At 36.3% G+C, this 14990-nt stretch overlaps 1 protein-coding gene across 1 annotated transcript in view; it reads left to right on the top strand.

Annotated features, from left to right (window-relative positions):
* The window catches only part of LOC136037785 (cyclin-dependent kinase 7-like), a 51818-nt gene that overhangs the window by 19870 nt on the left and 16958 nt on the right, over nt 1-14990 (top strand). The window contains exons 5-6 of the mRNA XM_065720619.1: nt 8670-8842; nt 12305-12432. Of these exons, the coding sequence (XP_065576691.1) occupies nt 8670-8842; nt 12305-12432 (301 nt within the window). The remainder of the gene's footprint in view (nt 1-8669; nt 8843-12304; nt 12433-14990) is intronic.

The following is a 14990-nucleotide window of genomic DNA, read 5'->3' on the forward strand; positions in this document are numbered from 1 at the left end:
AAACCCTAATTAAACAACTGCATAAGAAAGGTTGTAAGAGCTAAGTGTTGTAGATATAGAGGTATTAGCATGGTCTCTCTAGGTAGCAAATCACTTTGTAATATGATTTCTAGACTGAGAGATGCTGTAGAAAAATTTTAAGAGGAACAATGCGGTTTTAGGAAAAGTAGAGGATTTGTCGACCGAATGTTCACTGTTAGGTTAATATTTAAGAAGTGCCTGAGTTATCAACACCTTTAATCCCAGTTTTATAATTTATGAGCAAGCGTTCGATTCCGTTGATAGGAGAGCTCTAGCGAAGGTCATATCCTTGTAAGGTATACCATCCTGAAAAAGGCTCATGTCAGCTTGGCGTCTCACTTTTGAAAATTAATTTTAAGAAGACAAAGTCGCTAAGGCTAGGAATAAGTGAAGATGAAAAGATGACATTGGGTAGCGAAAAGATTGATTAAGTGAACATCTTTACTTACCTTGTCAATATTATTAGTAAATACGGTGGGAACAGTGAAGATGTTACAGGAGGAATAGCCAAGGCTCAGGTTGTTTTTTCACAGTTTAAAAACAGTAGAATAACAGTTGAAGCTACACAGAAGTACTGTATAAAAATTCAATTCGTTTTATTCATTACTTAGAACTGTCTGGGAGTTTCTATCCATTTTATCCATTACTCTTCTATACAGAAGTACTGTATAAAAACTGTAGAATCTACAGTAATTACAGAGGTCAAAACTGGTTCTGAAGCCTGGGCGTTCCAAAATACGTTCGAAGATTTTCCAGAGAAATCGGATTGTTTCGGATCTCCATCTAACCGTATTTCAAACAGTAGGCTGTGTAAATAGTGTGGTTCAATCCCGCTTTCTAAGGCTATCCTGAGAGAGATGTTGAGATGGCTATAGCATGTACTGTGGATGAAGGATGATAGATTGCCAAAGATTGTCCTCTTCGGCCAACCTTTTAGGGCTAAACAGAAAGCAGGTGGTTCACAGTTGAGCTGGTAGGATGTAAAAAAAATTTAAGGGAAAGAGGAACTTCCTGGGAGTGTCTAAAGAGGGAGGCTTTGAATAGATTAGAATGGAGGAGGAGCGTGCGTAGCTATGTTTGTGTCAGACGGCTTGGTGGTGTGATGAGTTGTTAGTAGTGGTAGTAGTAGTTACCTATGATATTTCTGGGAATTTTAGAACGATGAATATAATGAATTTTACGGACTTCTACGTTAGCCTAGTGGGAAAGGGCTTTTTAGTTGTAAAATATTATACTTAATCACTTAACCTCCTAGCATACAATAATAATCATACATAATAATTATACAATGCAATAATTATGCATAATAATTATATAACACAATAAGCTAGCGTACAATTACAATAATCATTCGTGTTTTACAAATATCATTTTCCTTAGAAAATTAGTTCAAAATTGGGTAAGATTCGTTGCATAATCTGTATAATTTAGTAGTCTTTCTCTTGCGGATGAATCCTCAAGTATATATGCTCAATTGAGTAGCTGCTGCTCAAGGGCGTATCCATGGGGAGGGCTAGAGGCTGGAAACCTTCACCCTTCCCCGAAACGTTTGTCTGACTCGTAAAAACCTAACTAAATTGAATATAAACCAATTTTTGATGAGTTTTTATTTTTTGCAACCCCCCACCCGAAAATAATACTTTTGTCCCCTCCCCCCTTGGATACGTCGCTTGCTGCTGCTTAAGATTTTAGGAACAAAGGAATTATTGGCTCTTCACTTTGCATGTATTTTTAGATGATCACCAGCACTGTTAACCAAAGTGTTAAAAAAAAAATAAAAAAAAAAATATAAAAATATAAAAATATAAAAATATAAAAAATATAAAAATAAAATAAAAAATAAATAAAATATAAAAATATAAAAATATAAAAATATAAAATATAAAAATATAAAAATATAAAAATATAAAAATATAAAAATATAAAATATAAAATATAAAAATATAAAATATAAAAAATATAAAAAAAAAATATAAAAATATAAAAATATAAAAATATAAAAATATAAAATATAAAAAATATAAAAATAAAATAAAAAATAAATAAAAAAATAAATATAAGCTTAAAACTACTGCCTTTCTGCACCTGAGACTATAAGAGGCTTATAAATATAAACTTAAAACTACTGCCTTTCTGCACCTGAGACTAACCAGACAAAAATTGTAGGGTTTAAAGCCTATATATAGTCTAGGCATAGAGTAGCCCAATATATATTAGGCTAGATTTAAACCCTAAATATATCCCAAAATTTTACCTTATAAACGCTTGGAAGTCAGTCACCTTATTCATTGACAAGGAAAGCCTAGATAAACAACCTAAATATTCACTGCCAAAAACCGCTATTTTAATTGTGAGTTTGAATCCTTCATTGGAAGTCGGTTTCTGTTCCATTTATAAAGCGTTAATGTTGTGACCTGAAATAGAAATTGTCCTGTTTTGTAAAAAGTCAGTCTTTTGAAGATCTTTTGCCATTTAGCATATTTTCCCCTCTTTCAAGTGGTTTATGTGGGGACTCTATACGACCTCCTTTTGCTTAGCAAAGAAAATTCAGCTTTTTCCCAATTGACATGACAGAAATTTTCATGAAAGAGGAATTATTCTATGGGCGAAGATTTCCCTTCTTTTTTATTATGAAGCGTTTATGAGTGTAGAATATGTTTGTCAGTGTTGTCATATTGATCCGTGAAAATAAATAAGCAAAGCTAATCAATACCGCTTCTGCCTGGGGTTACCTAGATGGGAATCAAGATGACAGCCGAGTCCCTCTCTTAGCACGGCTATGGTGCGGTTTGGGTCGCCGAAGCTGTATCTCCGTCTCTAGTGTAACCTTGGGAAGTCGACCACACTACCTCAAAGTGGTGAAGCGGTGGCAACATTCCTTAGCTACATGCCTAGCGAAAGAATGGCTAAAGTGTGGAGGCACCGACGGACTGGGGACCTGTCGGTCAATAATATTCCCACGAAACGTTATGAAAAAAGCAGATCAAAGAGTGTTAAAACAAGCTACGGCATTCCCGACAAGCGATGCGTTGGATGATTTACCGGCGTCTCCTTCGAAAAATTGGCGAGCTGGACACCTGTTGAAACGAAGACAATCCCTTGCAATAGGGTGCTGGAACGTCTGTTCGATGAAATGTTTGACGACCCAGACTTTCATGGCTGGTGAAATACATCGCCTAGGCCTCGACATCCTCTGTGTATCAGAGACAAGAATAAATGACACACTAGAAAACCATGAGATAGCAACACCAGATTCAGAGAACTCTTTCTTCTTTTATAACTCAGGACCCAAAGATGGTAGTGGCAGTGCAGGGGTTGGATTTCTCCTTAACATCCAAGCACAAAAAGCTCTAATAGAATGGGAGCCCGTATCATCTCGCCTTGCAAAAGCTAGATTCCGAAGCAAACTGTTTAATGTTACAGTGTTTGCGGTCTACGCACCCACAAGGGTCAGCTCTGAACAAGCAATAGATACGTTTTACGCCGAACTCAACGAAGCTGTAAAAAAGACCCCCAAACGTGACCTCCTCATTATCGGTGGCGACCTCAACGCACACGTCGGCAGCAGACAGGCAAACGGCGACAGGAGCCTTGGAATTCACGGGTACGGCGAAAGATGCGAACGAGGAACCAGATTGGTCCAATTCGCCCAAGCGAACAACCTCGTAATAGCAAACACCCTTTTCAGACACAAGCCCTCACACGTCATAACCTGGAGATCCAGAGATGGAAGGACATCTTCCCAGCTGGACTACCTACTCGTGTCGTCACGTTGGAGAAGCTCGATCCAGAACTGCAGAGCCTACAGAGGACCTGACACAGGTTCCAAGGGCGGGTCGGATCATACCTTGGTCAAAATGTCTGTGAAGATCAGGCTAGTGGCTCGTAAACGGAAGGAACCCCCAAAAAGATTTGACGTTGCCCGTCTTAAGGACCCGACAGTAGTAGAACAATTCCGTGTTCAACTTTCAAATCGTTTCACCGCCCTCGAGCATGAACACTCAAATGAGTCTCCTGAGGACGGGAACTCGAGCGGGTCGTCGGTTAACGAAGATTGGCAGAAGTTCCGAAATACACTACAGGAGGTAGCTCTCGAAACTCTTGGAAGAGTGAAGCGAAAGCGAAGACGGTGGATGTCCGAAGAGACCATCCGACTTGCAACGAAGAAAAGTCTGTTACCATCACGCCACTCAGCTGAATTCAAACAGCTACGCAAGCTATGTCACCAGTCGGGCAGAAAAGACAGAAGGAAGTACTGGGAGAATATGGCGGTGGAGATGCAAAAAGCAGCTAGCCTGTCTGATACTAGGAAACTGTATCAGCTGCTTAAAGAGTCCACTGGGAAGAGGTCGAAGAACTCGGCCTCTGTAAGAGACGAACACGGTAACATCCTAACGAGTCGTGACGAAGTCGTTGACCGTTGGAAGCGCCATTTCCAGAAACTCCTAAATCCCCAAGTCGACCCTTCATCACCTGCTCCAAATCTTCAAGTGACCCAACCTCCCCCACCTCCTTCATCAACGCTCATTAACCAATACGCAGGAGTCAAAATAGAGCCCCCTGACGAAGAGGAAATCCTGGCAGCAATAAAGAAGCTGAAGAATCATAAAGCGCCGGGAATTGACGCCATACCAGCAGAAATCTACAAGGCAAGCCCCAGGCTTCTTGCACAGAACCTAGAAAAACTGCTCAAGAAAATTTGGGTACAGGAGGTTCTCCCAGACGATTGGAAAGTTTCAATTATCATCCCCCTGTATAAAAAAGGGGATAAAGCTGAATGCAAGAATTACCGGGGGATATCGCTCATAAGCATCGCTGCCAAAATATTTGCCATGATTTTACTCAACCGCTTCAGCTCAATCAGAAACACGACCACACGCCCAAACCAGGCGGGCTTTCGGCCAGGAATGGGCTGCATTGATCAGCTCTTTACACTCCGGCAAATTCTCGAACACCGCATGAAACACAATCAGATTACTATAGCCGTCTTCATAGATTTTATAACGGCCTTTGACTCGATCGTTAGAGATGGCATATGGGCTGCGATGCAAGAGGACGGCGTCCCTGATAAGCTGATACGCCTTATTCAGGCATACTACCAACACGTTCGTGCCTGTATACAAGCTGATGGAGAGCTGTCCTCCCTCTTCGACATCGATTTCGGGGTGAGACAGGGCTGCATCCTGTCCCCCATCCTCTTCAACTTTGTTATCGATTGGATCATGAAGCGCGCCATGCAATCTGCCAGAGGCGTTGAAGTAAGCCCTGACTTCTCCATCAAAGACCTTGACTACGCGGATGACATTGCCTTGCTAGAAAACGATATAGATCATGCGCAAGCCATGCTGTGTAATGTTGCTGCTACTGCAGATTTGGTTGGGCTGAAGATCAGTAAGGATAAAACCAAAATTCTGACAAATTCTGAGGATGTACTCATAAGGGGCATCTCTATCGACAACTCCCGTTTAGAGGTCGTTGACCAGCTCAAGTACCTGGGATCCCTCATTGACATTTCCGGCGGCTGCAGTACGGAAGTCCAGAGCAGAATATCATCAGCATCGATAGTCTTTGCTCAACTTAGGAAGAACCTGTGGAGACAAAGAGACGTCCTACTAAAAACAAAAATCCAGATCTTTGAAGCAACCGTCCGCTCCGTACTCCTTTACGGATGCGAGACATGGCCCCTGAAAGCAGCGGATGTTCATGCTCTCAAAGTATTCGACCACTCCTGCCTGAGACAAATCCTCGGTGTCTCCCTCCGAGACAGAATTAGCAACGTCGAAATTCGTAGACGATGCCACCAGAAGCATGACATTGAAGCCCTAATAAAAAAACGCCGCCTAACTTGGTTTGGCCATGTTTGTCGGAGGTCAGATGACACCCTCACTAAAAAGGCGCTATACTGCAAACCCCTCGCACACTGGAAGAAGAAGCGAGGTGGACAAGTCAAGACCTGGCTTAACACACTCAAGGCGGACCTAGAGCCGATTGGTGGTTTCCGACGACACGGCCGAAGATGGGACAAGCAGTGGCTTGAAATATGTGCACCACACACACACGACCGAGCGGCTTGGCACTCAACCGTCTGCCAGATCATAGCGCCAGGGAGAGCTGAAGAGCTTGTGTCCTGAAACAAGTACAAGTACAAGTACAAGTACAAGTAATCAATTAAATTCATTAAATTTGACAACGCTTTTCGTTTGTTAAAATTCAAGCATTAACAATCTGTGTATTCACAAAGGCAACTACACCGTTAAAGGAAATCTAGTCTTTATTCCATATGGTTTCAGCTAGTTTTTGCTGATTTGTCATCCACGTTTCTTGTTTTTAAATTTGGTGCCCGCTACCGCCAAAAACTGCATAACGGCATATATGGTCTTTTTTTAAATCTAAATTAAATTCTCGATTTTGTCTTAATTTACGATGATCTAAATGGCTGTGAAAGTTTCCATTTAACCAATACAAAGCCATCAGATTTATTTTCACTGTCCTTGTTACTTAAAGCTTTTCACGGAAGCAGGTTTGCTTGATGAAATAAGTGAGGAAGACTATGTAAAAGATTAGTGTTTGCTGACTCATTGGCCGTCATAGTATACCACCTTTTGAAGAGACTTTTATTTCTCCTTTTGTTATTTGCCCTCATTGGGTAAAGGTGATGGTATGTAAGTATGGGAGTGATGTTACAAGTCGGTACTCCTATCACCATAGCTTTGACGCTAAAATTAAAATTCGAAAAGTGGGTTCAATCTATTTGGCTTCTTAATCACTATTTTTTGAACAAGAAATATTATCAAAAACACAGTTTGAACTATGAATAGTAATTACGAATATTTTGTCAGAGGTTTTTGCAAAGTTTATTTAGATGATTATATCTAAGAAATGTTCACGAAAATGTAGAGTTGTGTTTCATTTTTTAAGATTTATGTTGGGAAGGAGACCAACTGCCCCCCTCCACCCTCTAATTAACGCCATTGTGTATTAAAAATGATTTACCACTTTTGAATTGCTTCTTATTTGAATTACTGCTTAATACCTTTTCGAAGCGTATAAAACCCTTACATGTACTACAAAATAGGGCAATAAGAATACTGGGAAATTTTCTACATTGACCAATAATTATATTTATATAATATATCTCTGTTAATTTTAAACATCTCTATGATAAATCTCTGTTAATTTTACTTCCTCGTTCGGATTGTCGGCGGTCTGGGATGTACTGAATTTCTTCTGTAAGTTGTGAAAGGTCAATGTTTTCGATTAGGTACCAAATACCCTTCATTGCAAGTTATAAGCTGAATGAAAAAATTCTGTCTGATCCATCCCAAAAATCTCAGCTAAATTTAAAAAGCAAATACTAAAGATTGTTTTCTAATGTTCGATTATTCGCCATTGATGATGGAATATTAAATTATTTGATCTTCTTCTTATTTTGTTTCTATTTTGTCGTGTTAAATTTTGAAATTAATAGAATGATAAGATTTTGATTTTTTTTCTATGTTTTGCACTGTCCCAGCCTTACGAGCTCTGCTCTCTGTTTGGACATAATATTGTCTTTTTTTTTATTTTTTAAGTTCAATAAAGAAAAAGTTGAAAAGTTAAGTTAAAAGATTACTGTTTGAGATAGCTTTGGAAGAAAGAAAATTACCTTCAATTTCTGGATCAGTCTATGAAGCAGCATTTCTAGGCTGCTAGTGACTTAGTCACCATCGAGTAGCATCTCCTTTGAAACAGCATCAACTTTGAGTCAGTGCAGCACTTCATTTCTTCTCGCTTGCGCTTGGAGATTAACACTACGGTAAGCCATTTTCTACATGACTCAAATCATCAATGTTTTCGCTAACAATAAAAAATTTCGAAAGTATTAAAGAGCGATTACTGTCTGAGATAGCTTTTAAAGAAAGGAAATCACCTTTATTTTCCGAATCAGTCTATGAAGGAGCATTTCTAGGGTTCTAGCAGCCTAGTCACTATCGAGCAGCATCTCCTTTGAAACAGCATCAACTTTGAGCCAGTACATGACTTAGTTTTTCCTGGCTTGCGAAACACTACGGTAAGCCATTTTTCACATGAAGTAATTCGTCAGTGTTTTCGCCAACGATAGGAACTTTCAGAAGTATCAAAGAGCATTTACTGTCTGATATAGCTTTTAAGCTTGATATAGCTTAATATAGCTTGATATAGCTAGATAGCTTTATAGCTTTTAAGCTATCTCAAGAAGCAACATTTCTTGGCAACTAGTGATCGACTCAGTGTCGAGCAGCATATTCTTTGAAGCAGTATCTACTTTGAGTCAGCGTATCACGTCATTTCTTTTGGTTTGCGCATGGAGATTAATACTTCTGTAAGCCATCTTCTACATAATTTAATACAAAGTGTTTTGGGCAACGATATTAGTTTTCGAAAGCATTAAAGAGCGATTTCTGTTTATTGATAGCAAGTCCATCCATTTTCGATTCTTTATATCTTCATATCCTTGAAAGAATAAACTTTTTGAAAAAATAGTAAATGGCCTATCAATCAATTAGAATTTTCAGGTAGCAGTAACTTTGACGCAGACATTCACTACTAAATAAGTTCAAACAGAGAGTGCCCACGGGGACGGTCTTAGGGTCTCATGAGGATATATATGTATATTTGTTTTATTTCAGATGTCTTTGGGTACAAATCAAATATATCATTGGTTTTTGACTTCATGGATACGGATTTAGAGAATATAATCAAAGATCAGAACATTGTCTTGACTCAAGGTCATACTAAAGCTTATACTCTCATGACTCTCCTAGGATTGGAATATTTACATAGGAATTGGGTATTGCATAGAGTAAGTCAATATTATCATAGCATTCGCTCTGTTGAGGACTTATGGATTTCTTACCATAAGATATTTCTTTTACCGACCGGCTGCCATATTTCCCACGCTATTCTTATTACTGGGTTGCAACTCCTTGGGGTTTTCCAAATATCTTCGAATCTCAGTCCTGGGCTTGAGGTCTTAGAAAAAGTATACATATATATTAAAATTTACCCCCCATCATGAGCATAATTGTATATTATTGTTGTTTAATACCGTTGTATTTTTTTCAAGTCTTAGGATTTTTAAAAAGTTAGTTTGTAGGTATCGTTAAAGTCTCATTGGTAACCATGTCTTAGTAGAGTTTTGATCATCTTTTATAGATAAACTATATTCTTTAAACTTATAGATAAAGTATAGATATATGTCTGTTTATAGGTTATGAATAAACTATAATGTTATATAATAAACTGAATAATATATTTTACAATAATTATGTGTAAGCCGTGTTATTATATTGTATATTATTTATGTTATTTAAGTAATTCACGATTCTAATTTAATATTCCATATTCATTTGTCTCTCATAAATTTCTGAACAAAATTTCTTATAATTTTCGAAATGCGTGCCTATATTTGTTATTAAATATATTGATTGTGTTCCTTGTTTTTCAATATCTACGGAGAACCGTGGCCGTATCCTAGATTTTACTCTGGAGGGGAGGGGGGGACTTACAAAAGTTGAACTTTAAAAAACGCATCAAAATTTGTTTCTATCCATTTTGGTTACGTTTTTACGATTAAGAAACACTTTTGGGAGGGGAGGGGGTGCATACGGCCTTGCCCTTGAAGAGAATTCGGAACTTCAGTGGGACAAAAAGTCTTTTTGCGAGCCAATGAATAAAAAACTCTAAAAAAAATTGTTGTCGTTTATTACTGCTGCTTTTGTTTTCGAACCTTGGGTTCTTTTTGTATGTGAATACTTAGGTATTGTTCCCAACGGCAACCCTGTCTTAATTTTTTAGAATTTTTAGAAAGTTAGTTTGTAGGTATTGTTGAAGTCTCATTGGCAACCATGTCTTGGTAGCGTTTTTTTATCATCTATCATAGATAAATTATATTCTTTAAACTTATAGATAAACTATAGATATATCTTCGTTTACATGTTATAAATAAACTATAAACTATAGCATTATATAATAAACTGAATAACATATTCTACAATGATTATGTGTAAGCTATGTTATTATATTATATATTATTTATGTTATTTAAGTAATTCCCGATTCTAATTTAATATTCCATATTCATTTGTCAAGACAAAGAAAAATTTCTCATCATTTTCAAAATGCGTCGCTATATTTGTTATTAAATATATTGATCGCGTTCCTTGTTTTTCAATATCCAGGGAGAACCTTGACCAGGGTTGTATCCTGGATTTTGCTCCGGAGGGAGGTGGAGGGGGCTTACAAAAATTTAACTTTAAAAAACGCATCAATATTTGTTTATATCTATTTTGGTTACGTTTTTACGAGTCAGACAAACATTTTTTTTTGGGGGGGGGGAAACGGCCTTACCTTTGAAGAGAATTCGGAACTTCAATGGGACAAAATGTCTTTGCGAGCTAATGAATAAAAAACGCTAAAAAAAATTATTGTCCTTTATTACTGCTGTATTTATTTCGAACCGTGGGGTCTTTTTGTATGCGACTACTTAGGTATTGTTAAATTCCCAATGGCAACCCTGTCTAAATTGCGTTTTTCGTCATCTGTTATCGATAAACTTTAGCCAGTTACCGGAAGAATTTGTTTTATTGAGAGTTGTTTATAGATGTCTCTCTGAAAACATCTAATTTGAACAGATTGCATAAAATATCCAATTAAAATTAGATGGCAATATTGTATGTATAAGAATTACAAACTAAGGAGTAGTGATTCCTTATCACTATCATAGTACCAAGTAGCCTACCTGGTTTACTAAAAATATATGCCCATAAGCAAAATCCTTAAAAATAAGGATCAACATCATGAAATGACGAAAAGTATTTTAACTTTTAAGCAGTAAATAATTTTTAGAAACAAGTTTAAGTGATTCCATATTTCTTAGTCAATTGATACTTACCTTATTCTACCATACTATACCATTTACTATATACCTTACCATACAATATACCTTACCATACATATGCCATATATATATTGGCCATTGGCCATTTTGCAGTAATTCATGATGTTGATCCTGATCCTGATTTTTAAGGATTTTGCTTATGGGCAAATTTTTTAGGTAACGGAGATGATACTATACCACTATACTATACCATACTACCATATTCTACCATACCATACTATATCATATTCCTTAGTCAATCGTTTTTTTGAAGAATCACAAAGGAATATTGATTCCTTTCGGGGAATTGAAACATTTTTTTGCTAGGAAATTACTTTGGGATACTATGCAATCTGAGTGTTCTGAGAAAAGGGGAGTATCTGAGTGTTCTTTATGGCAGAAAAGTCTGCAACGAAAATAAACATAATTTTGATATTTTTGAATATGAAAGTCCTTATTCCCTAATTCAAAAATCCTTATTAATCCCTAAAAATCCTTATTCTATCAATATGTCTCTATTGAAATTCAAAATCAGGTACATAGGTGCTTGTAACTCGTACATTACCCTTTAAATATCAAAATATAATTTTAATATTTTTGAATATGAAAGTCCTTATTCCCTAATTCTAAAATCCTTATTAATCCCTAAAAATCCTTATTCTATCAAAATGTCTCTATTGAAATTCAAAGTCAGGTACTTAGGTGCTTGTAACTCGTACATTACCCTTTAAATGTTCAGTGAGCCATATTTTAGGCTCAATGCTATCATAATTTCTATACAGTTTCCATTATTTCTTTTGACTTCTATGATATGAGCATGCTATTCTTGTTATAGTGATGATATATTAATATGATTGATACCAAATTATACGTTCATGAATTTATCAATTTATATATCCTTGCTATTGCTGATATCACTATATCAGTATTGATAGTAAGTATATCATTATTGATGTCAGTAAATGGGTACTGATATCAATATAATGACGCCGTGGTATTGATGTCAGTATACCTGTTGATTTAATGATTCATGTGATTTCTATTGTTTTATTTCTGAAAGATCCCAATTCGTCTTCATTGTTACTCTTAAAATATCCTTCATTACAGCAAATGCAAATGCAGTTAGTAACAGCAAATGCAAGTCTTCTACATACAAATCTAAAACGTTAAAGTTTAGGGAAAAGAGAGAGGTATTGACGAGGGGGCATCTCCATCATATGTGGAATAATTTCTGTTTTTTTTTTTAGTTTTAATGTTGCTCCTCACTTTCAGTTGAAAAACTTTCATTTTATTTATATTTTTATTTATCATTTTATTTACTTTCAGTTTTTTTTCATTTTATTTGTATTAGAAATGTATATTAGTTAACCTAATTTTGTTTTGTAGGACTTAAAGCCCAATAACTTACTGGTGAATGCGAAAGGAATTCTGAAGATTGGTGATTTTGGTTTAGGACGTTTTTTTGGTTCGCCAAATCGAGTCTACACGAATCAAGTGGTGACCAGGTGGTATAGGTAAATAAATGTATTAAAAAGGATATCTCTGCTTGCGAGATAGTAGCCCAAACATTCCGCAAGAATATTAAAAGAAGATATTTGGTTGACTTCACAATCAAACGGCATTTGCATGAATAAGGGGAAAGGCTGGAAGTTCACCCCGCCCACTGAAAGGCCGAAAATGCTGAATACTAAAATTTCTTGTCACAGAAAGAATTGTTTTAAAAAACTTAGTACTGCCCTTTTTTGAAATTTTTTGAAGGCTTTACCCCCCCCCCCCCCCTCCCCTGGGCATTTGAAATATTTCCATCACATTAGCAAGGGAATGATTAATTCTTCTGGTATTTTGACAACCGTAAACTGAGACGGATATAGTAAAACAAATACACCGGTATAATCATAAATCGTGTCATATAATATTACTATAAATAATGAAATATAAATAAATAGATTATTAAATAAGTATTGAATACATATTTGTAATGTTAATTTAAATAAATGTTTAAGTATCAAATAAATAATAATAATAATTTAATAATAATAATTTATTCCAGAAAAAGCCCGTGGGCCATAGGAAAATTACATAACAACAAACGAACACCAAATTAACTACATTGAATTAATACCATTTAAAGAAAACGCTCCCGATGTGCCGCTGCAATCCTTACAAATCTTGCTATCCTTTTAATACTCAGGAAATTTGTCACTTTCATTCTATCTAGGATCCATATCTCATTCAATTTTTCTTTACCATACATCTCTCTCCTCCAATCATTCAATTCGACACATTCACACAAAAAATGTATTAAACTTTCATCCTGAGATCCACACATAGGACAAGCAATAGATTCTACCTTCTCCCCTTTTCTCCCTTGATACTTTCTTTTCTCCCCAATCAAAAATCCATTTTTGGATTATCAAATAAATACAATGAAGTTAAATATAAAATTAATATAACAATGCAAATAAATATAGTAGGCCTACAAATCATTTTGTGAACTAAATAAACTAAAATAAATATTATTTAAAAATAAATATAAATAAATAGAAATTCTAGATATAAATATGTTCTTTGTGTAAAATAAAGTATGTTATAGTCATAAAAACTTTGGCATAGAAAAACAAGCTGTGATAGGCTGTTTGTAGTAGTATTTGAGATATGACGACAACAGGGATATCTTGACATGTTGGGCCAAAGGGTCCCATCATTTCCTATAGTTTTCGAAAATCGTCTCTCTCTCGCTAACTTACTTGCACTTATAGCAGTATAAGAACAAGAATTGAAGCCAAGATGTCGCAACCTGAGAGTGAAATTATCGTATTCCCTTAGAAACAAAAATTTTGGAGATTTCCTGTCATTTAGCAAAATTTTCCGCTTTTCTGAATGGTCTATGTTCTTTGACAACAGGAAATTCAACTTTATCCGAAGTAACATTCAAGATTTTTCCTGCAAGATTAGACTTTTAAGCTATGCAAGTTGCCCATTCAAGATTTTTCCTGCAAGATTAGACTTTTAAGTTGTGCAAGTTGCCCATTGTTGCCCAATCGAGGTTTTCCCTACATAAATTCTTGTTTTCCACTTTCTTTGGCACTTCTCAGCTAAAATAAAAAGTAACGGAACCCAAACAAAATCTTCCAATTTAGATAACTATGTTTTCCGCAAGGGGTATTTCCCGGGGAAGGGGTTTTCCATGGGAGAGGGGGGGGAGTAAACGCCTAGACCCGTAGAGAGTAACAGAGCGAGGGAACTCTTATTAGCAGCCATTAAAAGGGAGAAATAAATCTGGCTTTAAAAGTTTATGACGTGATTTTCTTTGTTTTTATGGCAACAAAACAGAGCTTTCTTATTAATCATCTTGACAGTCATTTACATTATGAATTTAAAAAGCAAACGATTCCAACAAGGTTGAACATGTGAAGATTCTAACTTTTTTTTTACCCAATGTAAGTGCGGTGTTTGAGTTGCACGGGAGTTCAGTTATATGAGGGTTCAGTTGTATGGTGGTTCCGTTGTGCGGTGGTTCAGTTGCACGGGGGTTCTGTTGCATGGGGGTTCAGTTACACGGTGGTTTAGTTAAATGGGTTTGAATTGCACGGTGGTTGATTTTCAAGAGGGTTCAGTTGCACGAAAGTTCAGTTACACAGGGGTTCAGTTACACGTGGATTCAGTTGCACTGTGGTTAAGTCGCAATGGAACCGTTCCATGCAGTTCTATATATCCCAAATTTTTGGCCTTAATATCCTTAGTTTTAACAGCAGTAGTAGTAGTAATAGTAGTTGTAGAATTAATTATAGTAGTCTAAACTTTAGTGACAGTAGTAATAGAAGTAAATAGTAACAGTTGCAGTAGTATGAGTAGAAGCTTTAACATTAGGATGCATATATTTTCTGTTGGTTAGCTCAGAATCCCTCACAACATACCCTGTTAGTTTCAACTTCACACACCAAACTGTTCCTAAGATATCGCTGTTACATCCTTTTGACAAACTGCATACAGAGGGCGTGATCTGATTTAGTTCATCTTCCCTCCCCCCCTCAAATTTTTTTGAAAATTTTACCTTCTTGCCCTTAGGCAT

The sequence above is a fragment of the Artemia franciscana genome, chromosome 17 (genome assembly GCF_032884065.1).
Source record: "Artemia franciscana chromosome 17, ASM3288406v1, whole genome shotgun sequence".
NCBI lineage: Eukaryota > Metazoa > Arthropoda > Branchiopoda > Anostraca > Artemiidae > Artemia > Artemia franciscana.